This window comes from Papilio xuthus, unplaced genomic scaffold, assembly GCF_000836235.2.
Source record: "Papilio xuthus unplaced genomic scaffold, Pxut_1.1 DF829660.1, whole genome shotgun sequence".
Lineage (NCBI taxonomy): Eukaryota > Metazoa > Arthropoda > Insecta > Lepidoptera > Papilionidae > Papilio > Papilio xuthus.
In genome coordinates, this window is record NW_013528989.1 from 1,315,898 (window position 1) to 1,334,445 (window position 18,548).

Here is an 18,548-nt window from a genome sequence, read left to right on the forward strand (position 1 = left end):
GCATTATTAAGTTGATTAACTTGAAATCTTAATAACCCTAGACAAAACATTTTTTTTTTGCTATAATTTTCTATTCTTTATAGATATTCAAGAATTTCAATACTTTGTTGCACTACACAATTCAGATATGAATTCTGATATAGATGTATGGATGAGTAAGATAAAAGAGCAGAATAATGTTAATAATGTTCTATTGCAGAAGCAGTGAATCGGGCGGAGTATCATTGGGAGCACATCTCGTGTGCGCAAGAGTCGCCGGATTAACGGACAAGCAGCGAGCTATGTGCAGGTCTTCACCAGCCGCCATTGCCGCTGTTGGAGACGGCTTAAGGTAACCACAATGCCTAATACTTGGACTTCGACTATTTATTGCCTAAAATTATCATGCATGTTTCTACAGCGCTCGGAGCTTATTAAAGTTATGGGTGACTAGACCTTAGTAAACGACGCTGGCCCTTTGAATTTAGAAGAGATTTGTAATTATGCAGAGAAGCCTTCATCCCTTTAGCCTACGCACAACCCCATAGTTATTTTGTTTACAGATATATATATTTGATAATCTTACAGAATGGCGTATGCGGAGTGCCGGGAGCAACTCAGTGGGTACAGATGGAACTGTTCAGGTGTTGGCGATGGAAATGATTTCGGACATGTTATGCCTTTAGGTGAGTATTTTTACACATCCTGTAGTTTTGTATTTGATTATACAGTTAGACAACCATCTGATACTTTACTATGTGTGTAATTTTACGTATGCCATTTAAAAAAAAATCCGGTAACCTTGTTATAGAATTTTAGTTCTTGATATCCCAAGAAATAAACGATTAACTATGAGTTTTTGAAACCAAAATACCCCATTAAATTATTCAAACTTTCGTGAGAAATTATACTAAACTAATATAAAAACGGCTAAAGACTTACGTATATTCGTCCGGTGGTGGCACCGACCAGTGAGCGACGGTCCGCGTCCACGAAATAATACCAGTACCACTCATCCTGATGAAGGGCCCCCGATGGGCTCGAAACTAATCGGTGCCGCCACCGGACGAATATACGTGAGTGTTTAGCCGTTTTTATATCAGGTTACCAAAATTCCCGTTTAAAACATATTGTTATCTCTGTTGGGTTGACGATATGTTTTATACAGAGATTTTGGTTTCAACCAACGATTTAATACCTTTTCGTCTTTATTCTATTTTATATACATAGTTATTATAATTTTATGATTATGCTGGTGACGATATAGATGACGATGAATAAATCATTTTTAATATTTACCTTTACAACAAAACATTTAATTAGTTATGTAAATTGTAAAATAATTAAATAGTTTACGAAGATGCCATTGGTTCAAGTTCAACAGAATATTGTTTTCAGTTCGTGACGACCACCGCCCACTGATTCGTGATCCCCAAGTAATATATTGCCTATCTTACTGTCGACACGTATACATACAGAGTGTTCCAACTATTGTAAAAATCTAACATTGCTAAACTCTGCAGCATTACTTGCAGAACTAGCCCTTTCGAACGGTGCAGTAAGAGTAAACAGCAAACTGTAAATAGTGGAAGAATACGCGAAGTGTTCACTCTCCTTAAAGTCAAGTTATTTCTCCTTATCCTCATAAGAATTGGAAGGAAAAATGGACTTGTGAGGGAACTGTATTTTAAAACTTATTTTTCTCTTCAATTATTAATGTTCTATAACTCAAAGAATAGCGCGTATTTTGCATAATATATCATTGTATTTAAAAATAATCATATATGTTATTTAAATACGGAACATCCTGTATAACGCCGTGTTATTCTCTGTCCCCTTCTGTCATAGGTTAAACATATTAATCACAATTAATCATGGAGTCATCGATACACAACGATATCGTTGATTTGCGACAGTAAAATGGAACCTTTATTAACATGTATTGCGTCGACGGTAATGCTATTCGTTTACAATAATTTATTGTTTACTTATTTGCATAAAGACAATGTAATTGTAACTTATATATTAATTTTATATAATGTTATAAATTACTTCTATATATTAAGTTGAATGTCGCCATTATTTTAACTCTAATTGTGTTATTATATGCATTTATATTGAATAAATTCTGCAATATGTTTAAATATTGTAGGAACTAAAAGAAAATGTTTCGACTACCTTATGTAAATTATATTATTTATAAACTAGATGTAGCCTGCGACTCTGTTCGCGTGCAATTAAAAAAAGAACTTGATAAATACCCTATGTGTACTTCCAGACTATGTTCTACCTGTATGCTAAATTTTATCAAAATCCATTGAGCCGTTCCGGAGATCCATTCATTTAAACATTCGCATTTATAATATTAGTAAGATTTAAATAACTACACCTTTTTATACAACGTACAACATTAATAAACAACAAAAGATTTTAATCGTTTAGAGTTACTTAAAGAAATTAAAAAAATATTTTAAGTTACTTATTATTTTAAGTTTATTATCTAATATTAATATTGATAATGTACGAACGTACCAATAAATATTTTTATCAAACACATTCATATCATGTCAATATTATATCAATCAAACGACAAACTCAACATCGTCACTCGAACTCTCAACAAACAAACAAATTAACCGCATTCAGCCATTAAGCTGCACAGTATAAATAAATTCCCATACCGTATTTACAGTAAACATTTCGATAGATTTCAATAGCTACTTCGTGTGAGCTTAAATCAATTCACAGTGTCATAGGGTTGACAACCATTGTGTGCTAAGAGTATTAACATTTGCCCACACCCCGGTAAACAATCAACAACAAGGGAACCAGAGGGTGTTTAGTGGGTAGGCTCCATGTCCCTTTAGGGATGTGAAGAGAGTCCCACGTAACCGGAGTGGCTTTCCCCGAGGCACCCGGTATGCGTAACGCATTCCCCACTTAAAAAAAAAGTTGACAACCATGTTACACTTAACACGTATGTTTTAAACAAATCTTTAATGTTAAGGAACGCGTAATAATACACATTTCAAAAGTTCACAGTTAAATTTTACAATTTAAAAGGAATAATATTAAATTAAAAAATAACAAATAATTTATTTATTTAATTTTTTGTTTTTGACAACCCTAAGTGGTCAACTGTATGTCATCGTAAAACGTTGAAATGAAAACAATATGGCCGCCGTCCGGGAATCACTCCAACCTGTCTATCAATTAACGCGTCTGGGAATTAAACAAACTATTGCCTATAAATATGACTAACTTTATTTATATATCTAACTTTATAAAGGGTAAGTTAGAAGGGAATAAATAACCTTTGTTTTAAATTACTATTTCTCCGAAAATCTCTTCAAATTTCTTTCACATTCTATCTGGTACAATTTTTTGTTTATTTATAAAACACTGTAATGGCTGACTTCTATTGAGAAAGACGTTTGTTTGTTTACAAATTTTAATGTTTTGATTTGAAACATGTATATAGTTGTTTCTTGGTAGCAAGCCTTGGTCTCGCAAGGGCAGTAGAGCGTGCGTACAAGATTTTTTTCCCCTTTTATGACAATCCACTTCACATTTAACCTATCTGTGTTGCTAGGGGATTGTGAACTTCGACAGGTTACAATCGAACTAGGTATATTATAAACTGCAATTAAACTAGGTACTATACTCGGTTGCAATAAAGAAGATTTTTTATTGTGGTTAAAGCAATTTGTATACTACATAACTTAATCTAAGTTATGTATAAGTAATCGTTGAAGTCTTTTGTATGTCAAGGCAAATGTGAAGTATTACTTTGTCGAAAAAATATTACTTCGCTTATTTGTAAATTTTCAAAAAAATTAATCTACTTTATCAGTAGTAAAATGTGTTTATATTATGTCTTATGTAACATAAATAACTTATAGAAGTAAGTTTAATAAATTTCTCGGACTTTAAGTACATATAGTGTCCCTTTACTGTGTCGTCGTTTTATTTAAGAATCTGTAAGGGAAACTATGTATAAATTTTTAAGTAACAAACGATGACTTCAGTAATTTGTTATGATTAAAGTTAAGTTTAGAACGCCAATAGCCTAATTATCAATGGTACAGATTTCCGATCACATGGTCGAGAGTTCGAATCCCGCCATTCGTCTACTGTCGTAAAATATATCCTATCACAAACCTAAAACGTATTTAGAATAATACAAGAAATATTAGTAAATTAACAAAAATATGCTAATATTAAAAAAAAAACTAGTAAAGCTTTTCCTAAAACGTATTGTGTCATGGTTTATTTTATTTTATTATTAAATTAATTAATTTATCGTATTTATGCGACCCACAATTTATTCAAATTGAGCGCCCCTGTATAATACAAACACAAGTCAATTAGTTCCTTTCGTATAAATCACGACGTGGGTGTGATATCGCGCCTGTTTTGTTTCTTTTCGTTCACTTGTCAGACCTTTTAATTGGTTTTGTTTTTCTTTGTGCATGATTTTATTTCATACATAGAGACAAATTGAAACAACAAAATTTAATTAAATATTATTTTAAAAGTTTAACTTCGAACTATAAGACAAAAGACTGTCGTTCTTTAATACGATACAAGGTTCTAATTAAGCATGTTTTGAGTACATTATGACCGAATTTTTAATGACGTATTATATATTTTGTCGTCTCTTGCATTCTGGTTGGAAAAATAAAGAATTTTACTTCTTACTAATATTATAAATTCTAATGTTTAGATGGATGGATGTTTGTTTAAAGGTATCTTTGGAACGGCTCAACACATTTGGCACACATATAGAACATAGTATATAAGAACACGTAGGCTACTAATTAAGTTTTTTTGATTCTGCGCGGACGGAGTCGCGGCCCACAGCTAGTATATTAATAAACCATAATCAAAAAACATAGTTAAAGTAATATTGTGATAATCTTTTTTGTAAAACTTTTTACACCCACAGATCATAACAAATTTAAATTTATAATCAACGTCAAATTATAATAACAAGTTGATTCAATTAGGCTAAGATATAACTCAATCAGATCAACTTTAGTAACATGTGTAACGAGTACCAAATTGACTTTTTAATTAACACTATTTATAGTTGTTACGACAGTTTTTTTTTATATTTCGATATAAACCAACTACATACATAAATACAGTTTAAAATCTTACTTTTTATTTTACTAATATTAAAAATGTTTAGATGGATTTTTGTTTGAAGGTATCTCTAGAACGGCATAGAACATACTCTAGAACATAGTTTGGAAGGACACATAGGCTACTAATTATTTTTTTTTAATTCCACGCGGAAGGAATCGTTAAATGAGACGTTAATCGACAAAATCAGTTTAGTCCTTTTATCTTCAATTCTTCTTTTTCTAATGCCTCTCCATTACTGGAGGTTGGCCGTCAGCTCAGCGAACCCTTTCCTGTCCTGTGCCAAGCTAAAAAGTTGTTCAATTATTTGATATTAAATTAATCGTTTTATATTAACCTTATTTTATATTCAGATGTTAACTAATCCTTAAGTTTCCCACGCATTATAACTAAATAATAAAATTACCATAATACATAAGTCATTACACACAATTACATCGTCCTATGTACTAATTGACATGTTATAATGTCACCACTCTTAAGTTACTTGATAAATGTACCGCAACGACATTCAATATCTTAACATATATCAATGTAATATTATATATACTATATTTAGAGCTGTTAATAACATAATTTGCACAAATGGGCCGGCTCGACTCGTACCACGACCACACAGAAGACGACCGTGAATTCCTTTCACGACCGTGGAAAAAATTCGTCATATGAGAGTATGTGCCGGAGCCCTTATGTTAATCATCTTCCTCTTCCCAGGCTTTAAATGAGAAAGGGATGGGAAGAGGAAGTGGATTTGCAAATGCAGATTGTCAATTGAAAATGGTCACAATACTATTTTGCGAATTCAAGTGGCTGTTAGCTCGTTTGCCACTTTTCGCTTTAAAAATATGTAAAGTAGTCGAGTAATAAAACTTATGGTATAAATATATAACAAGCTTTTAAAAGATAAAGATGCGTTACCAAGAGATATATAAAAATATTAAAAAGTCATTGGTTTATCATCTACTTTCACTAAGAAATAATCACGAAACCAATAAAATTATTTACCAGAGATTAACTACCGATCAGAGGTGGCATTCTAATTTGACAACACGACGACGGATTTTCTTGGACATTTTAAATTAACCGCTGTCTATCTAACGATGTTATTTGTCCGGGAACTATTTCTATGTTATAGGCATCCAGTTGCAAATTACTGAGATGTGTTGTCAATCATTGGTATAGTTTATATTACAGTGGGTTATAACGAGTAAGTTGTGTAACACAGTCTTAAGAAAATGTGTAAATTTCCTACATGTAAATAACATACTGTATTTAAATTGTCTTCCTATATTATAACAATATTTTTTTATACAGCGACAAGAGAAGCAGCTTTTACATACGCGATAACATCCGCGGGTGTGACGCACGCACTGAGCGCTGCGTGCGCACGCGGCGACCTGCCCGCCTGCCATTGCAACTCTAATAGGTAACTACAGATTTCCAAAAGGTACTGGCTTTTGGAAACACTAAATAATATGTTAAATTCAACACTCGGTTCACTAGACTTACTAGACTTCAACCACGTGACCATCTGTCCCCGCTGAGAGGCTCGGACCCACCCTAAGTTAAGGGTCAATAGGCCATAGTCAAACACGCAGGCCTAGTGCGGGTTAACTTCACACATATCTTTGAATTTCTTCGCAAATATTGTACAGGTTGCAATACGATGTTATGCTTTACCATAAAAACGTCGAATAAATGAACACATGTAAATCTAAAATTTGCAATTGCAATGTAAAGCATTGGTAGATGGCGGGATTCGAACACAGGCCTTGTAGATTACAATTCACTTGACTTAACCCCTGAGCTACCGGTGTGCTTTATAAATTAATACTTATTATGAATACATACATTTATTTTTTTAATCTCTAGGAGAAGAATGACAGGTCCATCGGAACAGTTCCAATGGGGAGGTTGCGGGGAGGCGGCGTACGGCGCGCGCTTCGCTCGCCGATTCCTAGACGCTCGCGAACTGGAGTCTGATGCAAGAAGCCTCATGAACCTGCACAACAACAGGGTCGGCAGGAAGGTGAGCGAGGTAGATGTCAGAGAGAGACAGAGTATGTTTATCAATGTATGCTTGAAAGATTTAAAAGACATGAAATAAAAAAATCAACTATGAACATTAAAAATAACAAAAATAAGAAGTGGGTTAAAAACAATTGAAATATGTACGTAAAATATAGGATAAATAAAAAGTATTTACGTTAAAATAACGATTGATAACTGTTATTGGCGAAAGATCCGCATAAAAACAGGTTATAATTTTTAAAAGACGTCTTTAATGTCTCGTAATTTTTTAAATAAACGACTCTGCTGTTTACGATAACCGTTGCGTGTTGAGCCACCGAAAAAAAGAATGGATGATTCTCTGGTATATAAAACAAAACGATAATTCGACTTTGCGTTCGCTTAATAAGATGTTACAAAAATTCTTAGCAGTTACGTTGTTAATAAAGACCCCAGGGGCTTTATTAATTATTTACGCAGTTTGTAATTTGCATGTATTTTTATTGGAATACTTCAGCAAATGGTATAGGTTTAAACGATCCTTTACGGTGAATACTTGAATATAAACATGCAAGCTTTCTTATAGTTTTTTTTTTTTAAAGTCAAGTGTGAAAGACGTTTTGCAATTGGGTTCTTTATCTTCTTACATATAAAATAAATTTTCATTTCTTTAGAAGTTCATTAGCAATTTGATTATTTTGTTCATGTTATGTATCCATATTTTGTATTTTCGTTTTTTTTTTTAAATCTTGATTAAAGTTTACAGCAAATTCGAGTACAGTACTCACTCAAAGCTATAGTAGTCAATGGTCAGTCTACACTGGAATTAACTTTTACACTGCAATCATGTAAACAGACATTCATATGACTGCTTATTTTACTTCATTCATTTCCATTTAATGTACAATTACCTTAATGTTATTCCATTTGTAACCTTCAATTGCAAACATCTTTAATTCCATTAATGCTAGGAATTGAAATACATTTGAACTGGACTTATTCCATATTATTTTGTCTCATATGTATAACTCCCGTTTATGTCTTTTCTTAAGAATTTTTGAAGGACTTATGTTGTGTATTGCTCACTAAAACATAATTCTAAGTTTTTTTTTTAAATAGTGATGGCAAAATATTTTTTACATATAGATATATTTAGGTACACAAGTTAGATAACTTATGAGACTTATGTGTATATTTAACGCACTCAGAGTCCCCAATCAATTGAGACGTCTAAACTAAGGAGTCATAATACATAGTACCTAGTCTTTTACAGTTGGTTTCTGAGATCAATCTGTATAAAATATACACTCCTCCCTATCATTATGCTTGAAAGAACACAGATAACATTTCGGAGGAGGATTGTGATCTCAGTAACTCACCATTAGCGCGGAAGATCTATTTGGAACTTTCTTCTTCAGATAGTAAAAGACCTAGTGCGTCGTGAGTGCAAATGTCACGGCGTTTCCGGTTCCTGCGCGCTCCGGACATGCTGGCGAGCGCTACCGCCTTTCCGGACGGTCGCCGCTGCACTAAGGGAGCGATACCACCGTGCTAAGATGGTCACCCTCCACCCGCCGCCGGACACTAATGCACCGCATTCGCATCTCGTTATACGAAGGTAAATGCACGAATTAGTTTTTTTTTTATTAATGACCCCTTTAGTACATATGTACTAAAATTATTTATACGTTTTATGCAACGGAAACGGAAGATATTTAAATGGTTTCGGTGGTGGCTTTGCCAGAAATAAATAAGAAATAGATTTTTCATATCTAGTCTTTATTATTTTATAAGAGTTTTACTGCCACACTGAGTCAATAGTTCTTATTATAAAGTTAAATACGAGAAGAGATAACTTAAGTATCCGTCAATTTACTCTGAGAGTGAAAGTGTGTATAACAAGAAGTCAATAGTTACTATATAATAAATACAGGGCGCGACAGAATGCGGGCGTTGGCCGTCAGCCGCGCAAGTCGGAGCTTGTCTTCCTGGAGCCTTCGCCCTCGTACTGCGAGCCTGACGTCGCAGCGGGCTCCTTCGGCACGCATGGACGGCATTGTAACAGGACTTCTAGAGGTAACATTGACAAGGAATCTTCCGAGCAATCGACCGAAAGAGCAATCTTTGAAATTACGTGCCAACCTAAGATATAATTTTTAGTTTACCGCTGCACTACGTGTCAACTTAAATACTTATTGGGTCTGTTTGGCTAAAACAAATTGATGATTATTTTTATAATACAATTACTAGAAACTTATTTATTAATTTCAGATTTTATGGCAGTATTTTAACCAGAATAAACAATAATATGCCTAGTAAAGTAAGGTAAATTAATACAAATGGCGAATTAATGATCCTTTTCAGCAAGAATTGGTCAATTTCTTCATACATCATCACTATTGTAGTTCCAAATCTCAATATCAATAAATTTTACGATTTGTTCCACAGGGGAAAACGGTTGTGAAACTTTATGTTGCGGTCGCGGCTACAACACAATACGCACTGTGGAGGAGACGAAATGTCGCTGTCAGTTCCACTGGTGCTGCCGGGTGACCTGCGACAAATGTATCACTCGTACTGAAACTCATGTTTGCAAATAGACATGTATTTTTATCATGTAAAATTTGCAGAATATAGAATAACGCCATCTAGCGATGAGAAGCGAAACAAGTTTATATACTACCGCCATCTATTGTATTTTATCATTAAGTCTGCTATGATATTTTGTATAACGTTGTTGTATTTGAACTATTGTACAGCTGTTTATTTCATTATTTAAAATGCATAGCATTATTATTTGTGAGTAGTATTAGATATTATTTTATTCTATTTTAATATTAGCAGTTCTTATAAAAATATTTTATTAGCATTTTCACAAAACATTTATAAAGTCGTTAAAATATTACTAGAATAATAATATTACGCTTAATTTCTATACGTCCATATTTAAATTGCCAGTTTTTAAAAGTGTTGCCATAGCATAAATCTTAATTCGCATTTTATAATTATATTTAATTGCTTGTGTTTATTTAAAATACACCTGTAAATAATAAAGACTAGAATGTCAGATCTATATAAATATTAATTTTAAAAGAGTTGCATAAAAATGTTCTTGCCACTAATTAATTACTCATAAAGTTCTCAATCTTGACTCTTTCATTTTTTTTTCACTTTAAATTTTATGTCATCATTGTTTAATGTTTATACGTATTTTTTTAAATAATATTCTTAAATGCTTTAAACTCATTATTGTATATTTACACGTACCTACATTTTAATAGTACTTAAGTAAACATTCCGCATAGTTATAAGTTCTAACTTATTCGTTTACATTTAATACTTTTGTGAAATAAATTTTATCAGAATAAAAACTTTTGTTTTATTATTTAAAAATAAAGATGCCAGTTCTTATAATAAAAAAGAAAATATCCTCCTTTTTTTGAAATTGGTGTGTTTTACATGGAAATTATTACGTAAATAAATAATTCCAATAATAAATGTAGTGCTAAAAGATGGCCATAACTCTGTGACTTGATCATATCATAACAAGTAAGTAATTCAAATTAAAACAATTAATACTCAAGGTATGGTAACTTATTAAACACGCATACAAATCGCCATATCAACGTTAATAAAGCCATTATAAAAAATATTCATAGTATAATGGCGATGATAGACCACAAATTAAACAGCGGACGGAAACATTTAAATAATTCTATTGTGACCTTACCACCGCATCCTATTCTTGATCAGATATTGTTTATGATTTACCTATGTCCAAAGCAACAAGATAATAAGATTTTTTAAAGAAGTTAGATTCAATGTAAATATTAACGATCAATTTAACAATAGTGAAATAAGGGCAAAAGAGGCGCTACTATTGAATTTGGTTCTGTCACGAAATTTGTTTAACTCTATCTGGACATGGAAAATGGCATAAAAAGGGCCTTGTGGGCAGGAGGGCGCTAATGAGCTATCAAAATTTAGTTTGCCTTTCACCGGTTCAACTATCCTTGTCGGTTTATAAACAAAAATGTTAATTAAATATTGTTAAAAAAACGAACGGCCTCAACAATTTACATAGAAATCTCTCGGAAGATCACATAATATTAAAGGGGAACTTTTAAAATATTAATCAAAGACAAGAACGAAAAGCAGATTTTATAGCAATCACTATTCGCAACTGTCAATGTCTCTCTATAAAATCGATTTTAAAACGAATTTGAAAACTTCAACAAAGTTTCTTTCAGAAGTGTCAACAAAGCGATTCTAGTTATAAAAATTCAAGTTTTTTAAATTAAATATTACATGAAATCTCACTGAAATGCCTAAACCTGTGTGCGTACAGTGTAACACGAATGATTCTTTACTTTGGCGAAGCGCAGAGAATGGACAAATATGTAACGAATGTCATTTATCGAATACCATAAAAAAGGAATCAAAATCAGACTCTGCAGTGGCGAAATCTGAAAGTGATGAGAAAACAGAAGAAAAAGATAACGAAGGAAAGAACGGTAAAGGTGATGAGTCTACGCCCGCTAAAGCTACAGGAAAAGGAACAAGGAAAAGTACTAGAGCGACTAGATATAAGTCTAAAACTCCCGCACCGTTTTCCAAAACTTCTGCGCCGCGGGGCAGAGGTCGACGAAGCATTTTTAAACGGCAGCCATTAAAGGCTCCGACAGCTACAGCCACTGTAGTCACCAGTGATTCTATATTTTATAAGGTAACACAGAAACTTTTTAATTGTTAAATTCAACTTTTTATAAAACTAATTCTCGGTTAAAATAAATAGGCTGTTTAATTTTTTTTTTGGCGGCTCAATATCGACTGTGCTTTTAATATAATAGAATGCAGTAGTATAAATTGTAACATAACACATTACTAATAAGAATAACTGGATGATGATCGCAACTCCATCCCCACGGATTAAAAAATAAAATTAAGCCTTTGTATTTTTCCACTCTTCATTTTATTATGGCAAATTTTATTAGGGTCTATTGAACTATTCTGCATATATCTTCTATCAAACACCCATCCATCTATTCATACATCTAAACATTCGCATTTATAATATTAGTACATATTCCAAAATAATATTATTATTTTTTTATCTTTACAGGGTAGTTATATGCAAGTAGGTGATATAGTTTCCATGATAGGTGTAGAAGGTGGCACATATTACGCTCAAATCCGTGGCTTTTTGACGGACCAGTATTGTGAGAAGAGTGCTGTCATAACCTGGTTAATACCGACCAGGGCCAGTCCACCTCCTGAAGAGGGTTTTGATCCTGCCACATATATTATTGGTAAGGTTGCATTAAGATTTACCTTATTTAATATGGAGAGGGGAAGGGAAGTGGATATATTATGAGATAGAAAAGACTTAAAATTAGAAATAAAACTGATGCACACAAAGAAAGATTTTATATGGCAAAGTTAAGCGGCACATCTCAGTCAATATCTTAATTGCAATGCACACGCACAAACACAAGCATAAAAGCATATGCACAAATAAGTATCCAAAACCTATCTTACATGAAAGCGTAGTGTCCTAAAACAGCGCAACCACAGAAGGTTGGGTTTCATGTACGTGTAAGTCTTATTGATTAAAAAAGATTTAAAAATCTTGCTCCTAACTACCACTAACTACTTTTGAAAATATTCAAAAAACAATGAAATGGTGAATGAAAACATTGTGATGCTACACATACCTACGAAGAAATTCATATGTGATAGATGCATAGATTGTTGACGATGGCCTAATCACTCCTTTTAGGGTAGGCTGCGAGCCCCTCAATAGGGATATACAGTGAGCTGGTGATATCATTCTTTGGTTGTTCAAAAAAAAAATTATTTTCAGGTCCTGAAGAGGATTTGCCGCGTAAATTGGATTACATGGAATTTGTAATGCACGCCCCTTCTGATTACTACAAAGATAGTAAAAGCCCATACCCAGTAAGTGATTCGAAACTCAATGATTACAGTGGATTTATCTGGACCACATTAGAACCAAAAGAAAAAACACATTAATAACAATTTCTGTTAAGTTTATTATAGTTATGCAATATATGACTTTTTTAATTCAATTATGTTTTTATTTTTATAAACCCATTTGATCCTGGTTCATTTGTTATTGTTCGTTCCCGCTGCTTGTTTGCCCTTTGATTAAAAAAATAACTCAAACTGTACCTTCTATATTTAGCATAAAAAGTATTTATTATTTAATTTGGGAAGGGAATTATTGCTTTTAACAATTACTGCATTTCAATAAAGTAAAGACTTTTTATATTAATTTACAAAGTTTTTAAACGAGTCCGCCTATTATCATTTTTTTCTAATTTTATGACCTGGTAACATAGACCTTTAGGTCAGCCTATCAACAGACTAGTAACAAAATTCGTTGCGCCAAAGACCAAACATTACCGAATCAAATTAAAGAATTTTGCACAAAATTCATTTTAAACATTCTTTCGAATATGTCAGAGGCCAGAGAGATCTGCCAGGGTAACTCCGAATAAAAGTTCTTAACTTCTGCCTACTCTAAACTACTGCGTGAGTTCGTTGTTGTATGTCCGTTATCGATTCTTACAAAGCTATTTACTCTTTGTCTTTAGTCTTTGTTTCATCTGTCATTTCCAAATAAGATATGACTTAAAGGTCTATGTAACCAGGTCATAAAATTAAAAAGAAAAAAATTTCATCTGTCACTGTCATATTGATAGGAAATTGTCAAACATCTATCGAAATAAGGCTGTATGGCTTAGTTCCTTTGCCTGCTCTTTCGAGTGAATAATAAAAACAACAATCTATCGAAATACCGCCACAAAAATAAATCCTAAATTCCATATTTATATTACTATCCTTGTGATAATTTATAACAAGTTCAAACATCCACAATGAGTCGCAAAGAAGCACTTTCGTCCTTTATACAACAAATTCACGGACGGCCAGTTGTTGTGAAGCTAAACAGCGGTGTTGATTATAGAGGTAAGTTTAATCAAATGATATTACACTTAAAAGTTTAATTTTAAATGCGATGTTGCATTTACAAATAAACATTATCAATAAAAATTTTCAAAGAACAACAATTTTTCGGTACAAAATTATGTTTGCATATTTTATAACCTCTAAACATATCATAATTCACTAATATTTTTTGGCGTTTTGAATCGTAATTTTCATTTGATGTTACAAAAGCATCCTTTTTGTTATTTATTCCAGGAGTTTTGGCTTGTCTCGATGGTTACATGAACATAGCCCTCGAACAAACTGAAGAATATGTCAATGGACAACTAAAGAATAAATATGGAGATGCTTTTATCCGTGGAAATAATGTCCTGTACATCAGTACGCAGAAACGGAGGATATAGCTAAGGCCAAGGCTAAGGCCTTAAGTTATCTCTAAGTTGATGTAAGTGAATTTAACTACGATAAATAAAAACTTGAATTTTCCAATGACATGTTTAAGATTTTCTTTAAGCAATACTGCCATCTATTGGTAGAAATATTAAATAACATGTATTTGTTGAAAATTGCCATCTGTTGGTGAGTTTCCGTATTCATTTAGACTATTGTATCTTGAGAAATTTAAAAGGGTTTTATACAACCTTCAACTATGGAATATTCATTAATTTTAAAATGCGGAACTGAATTTATTTTCCTGTTTTCGTAAAAAGACGGTTTTTTGTGATTAACAGAATAGTCTACAAAAAAAACAAATCTTATTTATTAAATTTTATTTTTTCGTGTAGTAAAACTTTATGTCACCATTATCCTGGAATCAAAACAAAATGTTAAAATTAAATATATTAAACTCAAAAATTATGTAATAAAATTTGGGATTATTCAGAGAATCATTAGGCACTTTAAAAAACAATTACCTGAGAGCCATTGTCTGGAACTTTACCTTTCCCTAAATCTGCAATCAATTCTTCACCTCTATATCCATATCTCGTTTCATAACCCTTTCTATTATTCTTCCCAATTTCTGGATCGAATTTTACATCCACTCTATAATTCAAAATCCTCCGATCGAATAATGGCGCCCAAAAACTTGAAAATAGAACACTTTCACAGACCAACGGTAATGCCAACATTAAAAATATAAACTTCAACACCATTATATTGGTAGTAATTTTAAAGGTATATTTTGACGTTTTAATTCCCTCGTATTTGACGTATTTATGCAATCAGGTATAGGATTCGAATGATAAAAGAGAACTAATTTTCACAACGTCCAAGAAAATAAATAAACAAGTGGATAAAGTTGTTTTGTTTAACTTTACATGTTTCAAGGTTTTTGCTCAATAGTGTTATTTTATTAAGGTGCATATAATCTTGTGTGTCGTATATTAATCGTAGAGAATAAATCGACCCTTAACGAGACATTAGTGACGATTACAAGAAGTATTAAGAGGGATCGCTTGTCTAATTTTAAATATCAGTTTATGGTATGTTCATTCATTCTTGTGGTAGTTGTAATTTAATTGACAAATGTATTAATCAACTTCTAGTTTTGATTTCTAACGTCTTTTCAATTCAAAATAAATATGAATTATTAATTTTTTATTTAGTAATGAAAAAACAGAATTTATTTTCTAATAAAAAATAAAATTTTAGTAAGGATAGGTATGTCAAAATAGCTTTTTTTTACAATGGTGACATTTTTTCCTCAATTTCTTTCCATCTTACTTCTTACAAATATTATTAATGCGAATGTCTAGATGGATGGATGCATGTTTGTTTGAAATTATCACTGGAACGACTCAACGGATCTTGCTGAAATTTGGCATAGATGTAGAACAAAGTTTGGAAATACACGTAGGCTAATTATTAAGTTTCTTTTAAATCCGCACAATCAGAGTCGCGGGCTACAGCTAGTAACACATATCTGCCTCTTAATTACATAATATTGTTTAATCCCATACGACCTTTACCTTGGCTCAAGATGTCAACTTTACGATATCCATGTGTACACAATTGGTCATAACTGTTAAGTAATTTGTAAAGCACTTACAATGTGATGCCCAGTATATATATTTTATGTACTACCTTTTGACCGTGACTTCGTCTGCGTTTTTGAGCGCAAAAAACTTAGTAAGTAGGTTAGTCGTCTTTCAGATTGTGCTCTACATCTATGGCAAATTTCATCAAGAACCATAGAGCGGTTTTGGAGATACCTAGTAACAAACATCCTTTCATCCATCCAAACTTTCGCATTTATATTAGTATGGTACATGGAGTATGTTAAGTATAGTTCTGTCATTTTCAATGGTTAAAGTCATAAGTATCCTAGATAAATTATTCTTAAAGTATAAAGTGTGTTTTTATAAAACAATAGATCCGTTGATCTAAAAATTATAAATCATTTCTAATAAAAATGAAGTTTTTCGTATAATAAAAAACTTAATTTTCATTACTCAATATTCATTTCAGAGACCAAACTCCCTGTATCCAACGTATCGTCATCCCTTTCGTTATGTTTGACAAAACAGAGGCAACAATATGTTTATTTTGGTCTCGGAAACCCACGATGAAGTGATAAGGTAGTTAGATAGGTGTTTACAGTTTGTCCGGAAACAATTTTACCAAAAAATAAGGAAACATATCAATTTTCCTTAGTACATTTTATTAAAATTATCCTATAATACAACTAATAATTGGTTTATGATTATAATAAAAAAAATGCCTAATGAATGCCCTCTAGCGGCGAGTAGGATTTATATTGATACAAGTCCGGTCCACCGTAGCCGTACAACAGTTTGCCTTTTCCGTTCTCGTCGTAGTATGGATAGCGGTACTTCGGTCTGAAAAAAAATAATTGGTATGAACTGAATCCTAAATATAAGTTACCTTAATTATTAATACTAAAGACGCTCAAATTCAGTACCAAAAAGTTTCTACCAATAGATGTCGCTGTTTTATAAATTTACTAAAACTAATTAAGTGCGTAATTTGTATGTATAGAAAAAAACGAAAATTACCTTTCAAAATACTGGAAATTCGGTGCTCTGGGTTGTGGCACGGACGACTCTGATGTTATCGCCATAGAAAGGATAATAACGAGCTGAAAAAAAAAGATTAATTGAATAATCGTCTACGTAAGTGGTAAAACGCCATCTATGGGAGAATAGTTTCACCACATTAAAGTTATGTTCACGGATTATATAAAAAGTCTAGTGACATACTGACCCATAATTTCTATTGACTACTTATTAAGAATTTCCAGATAAAAACTTCTAGTACAATAAGAACATTAAGTAATTGGTAAAAAAAGAAAACAATCAAAAAGGTTGTAATGAATGCACAATACGTAATCACAGGAAAAGCAAACTTTTTGCGCCATAATAATTAATAATTTGGAAAGTTGAAAACATTTAATTTTCTTTTCATTTTATTTAACAAACAAAAGCGTCCAAATATAAAGTAACAGTAATAAAAATATCATTAAAAACAATTTAAGAAAACAAAACTTACCAGTAACATAAACAATTTTAAACTTCGTTCCATTTTCAAAAATAAAAAACAAAAGATTTAAACTGACACTTTCTTTTTTTTTTTAAAAACAATCTCAGACAAAGATGTGGCGTACGTGCGTCCACACGGGAACCGGTTACAAAACTGTTGTAATGGTGGTGGAACTTCGTTTATCGAATATTAATTAGTGTTGATGAGTTACTTAACATCTCATACTTATAATTATTGGAAATTATTTTTAAATTTTTAGAACATAATTAAACAACTCGAAAAACTACTTATGGTACTTTTTGGGAGTAATGAGTAGTCTCCTGATTTTGTAGTTGGACTTACTAATTTTGATATTTGGTAAAGTAATAATTGTCATCGAAACAAATTAAACAACTTTTTTTTGTTAATAATATGATTTATACTAATAATTGTTTATCAAAAATGCCCATCATATTTCGAAATTCAGTTATTTTTTACGCGTGATATTTTTAATCACCGCGTACCCAGTAAAATACCTAATATGGATATTAGCATTTTGACACCAAAGTAGTACCTAAGTGATTTTTATTATTATATTATTATTAGTTTTACACTAAACTCTCACTGCTGTAAAAAAAAATTACATGAAGTATCAAATGATGTCCGTCGCGCTATACTTGTTCAGAAGTGAAAGTATAGCCGTGTACCGTAATGTAGAGGTTACTTACGTCACAGCACTTCTAGAATGTTCCTTTTATGTTTACCACGTTCATTTACTCTTAATACTCAAAATTAATATATTAATAATTAAATAAACACACCCTTAGTGTAGATTTCGCATGTACCAAAATATATTTGAAATAAAAGCATCTTTTTGCTTATCTTAAATTTTAAATTTATATCATTTCATACTAATAAAATTTGTAAATTATTTTGCAAGCCATATCTATCAAATAAAGTCG

The 18,548-nt window shown here is 32.0% G+C and overlaps 4 protein-coding genes across 5 annotated transcripts in view; 3 read left to right on the forward strand and 1 right to left on the reverse strand.

The window, feature by feature from the left end:
- The window catches only part of Wnt2 (Wnt oncogene analog 2), a 54,989-nt gene extending 45,023 nt beyond the window's left edge, over positions 1 to 9,966 (forward strand). Inside the window, exons 3-9 of one of the 2 annotated variants that reach the window (XM_013308726.1) lie at positions 200 to 331; positions 568 to 665; positions 6,442 to 6,553; positions 7,000 to 7,165; positions 8,556 to 8,755; positions 9,071 to 9,213; positions 9,586 to 9,966. In XM_013308726.1, coding sequence (XP_013164180.1) covers positions 200 to 331; positions 568 to 665; positions 6,442 to 6,553; positions 7,000 to 7,165; positions 8,556 to 8,755; positions 9,071 to 9,213; positions 9,586 to 9,737 — 1,003 coding nt within the window. In that variant the 3' untranslated portion in view covers positions 9,738 to 9,966. The remainder of the gene's footprint in view (positions 1 to 199; positions 332 to 567; positions 666 to 6,441; positions 6,554 to 6,999; positions 7,166 to 8,555; positions 8,756 to 9,070; positions 9,214 to 9,585) is intronic. The other variant, XM_013308732.1, reaches the window with a different exon arrangement.
- A 1,397-nt stretch (positions 9,967 to 11,363) lies between these two features.
- Positions 11,364 to 13,225, forward strand: LOC106115321 (GATA zinc finger domain-containing protein 1). The gene is made up of 3 exons (XM_013308687.1): positions 11,364 to 11,863; positions 12,260 to 12,446; positions 13,001 to 13,225. Exons 1-3 carry the CDS (start codon positions 11,462 to 11,464, stop codon positions 13,168 to 13,170), a joined length of 759 nt encoding a protein of 252 aa, XP_013164141.1. The 5' UTR covers positions 11,364 to 11,461; the 3' UTR covers positions 13,171 to 13,225.
- Positions 13,226 to 13,874: 649 nt separating this feature from the next.
- LOC106115222 (U6 snRNA-associated Sm-like protein LSm6) lies at positions 13,875 to 14,595 on the forward strand. The gene is made up of 2 exons (XM_013308544.1): positions 13,875 to 14,127; positions 14,362 to 14,595. The coding sequence occupies exons 1-2, from the start codon at positions 14,037 to 14,039 to the stop codon at positions 14,508 to 14,510; spliced, it is 240 nt and encodes a 79-aa protein (XP_013163998.1). The 5' UTR covers positions 13,875 to 14,036; the 3' UTR covers positions 14,511 to 14,595.
- A 2,161-nt stretch (positions 14,596 to 16,756) lies between these two features.
- LOC106116129 (uncharacterized) lies at positions 16,757 to 17,832 on the reverse strand. The gene is made up of 3 exons (XM_013309872.1): positions 17,617 to 17,832; positions 17,124 to 17,206; positions 16,757 to 16,946 (listed from the first exon to the last, which is right to left on the reverse strand). Exons 1-3 carry the CDS (start codon positions 17,647 to 17,649, stop codon positions 16,829 to 16,831), a joined length of 234 nt encoding a protein of 77 aa, XP_013165326.1. The 5' UTR covers positions 17,650 to 17,832; the 3' UTR covers positions 16,757 to 16,828.
- Positions 17,833 to 18,548: the final 716 nt, after the last annotated feature.

Bases quoted from the DNA above. Each gene is read 5' to 3' on its own strand.
- LOC106115321 (XM_013308687.1), top strand. From the start codon at position 11,462: ATGCCTAAACCTGTGTGCGTACAGTGTAACACGAATGATTCTTTACTT. The intron at 11,864-12,259 runs GTAACACAGAAA...TTATCTTTACAG, and splicing joins GTGATTCTATATTTTATAAG to GGTAGTTATATGCAAGTAGG. The intron at 12,447-13,000 runs GTAAGGTTGCAT...AATTATTTTCAG, and splicing joins TCCTGCCACATATATTATTG to GTCCTGAAGAGGATTTGCCG.
- LOC106115222 (XM_013308544.1), top strand. From the start codon at position 14,037: ATGAGTCGCAAAGAAGCACTTTCGTCCTTTATACAACAAATTCACGGA. The intron at 14,128-14,361 runs GTAAGTTTAATC...TATTTATTCCAG, and splicing joins CAGCGGTGTTGATTATAGAG to GAGTTTTGGCTTGTCTCGAT.
- LOC106116129 (XM_013309872.1), bottom strand. From the start codon at position 17,649: ATGGAACGAAGTTTAAAATTGTTTATGTTACTG. The intron at 17,207-17,616 runs GTAAGTTTTGTT...TTTTTTTTTCAG, and splicing joins TAAAATTGTTTATGTTACTG to CTCGTTATTATCCTTTCTAT. The intron at 16,947-17,123 runs GTAATTTTCGTT...ATTTTTTTTCAG, and splicing joins AATTTCCAGTATTTTGAAAG to ACCGAAGTACCGCTATCCAT.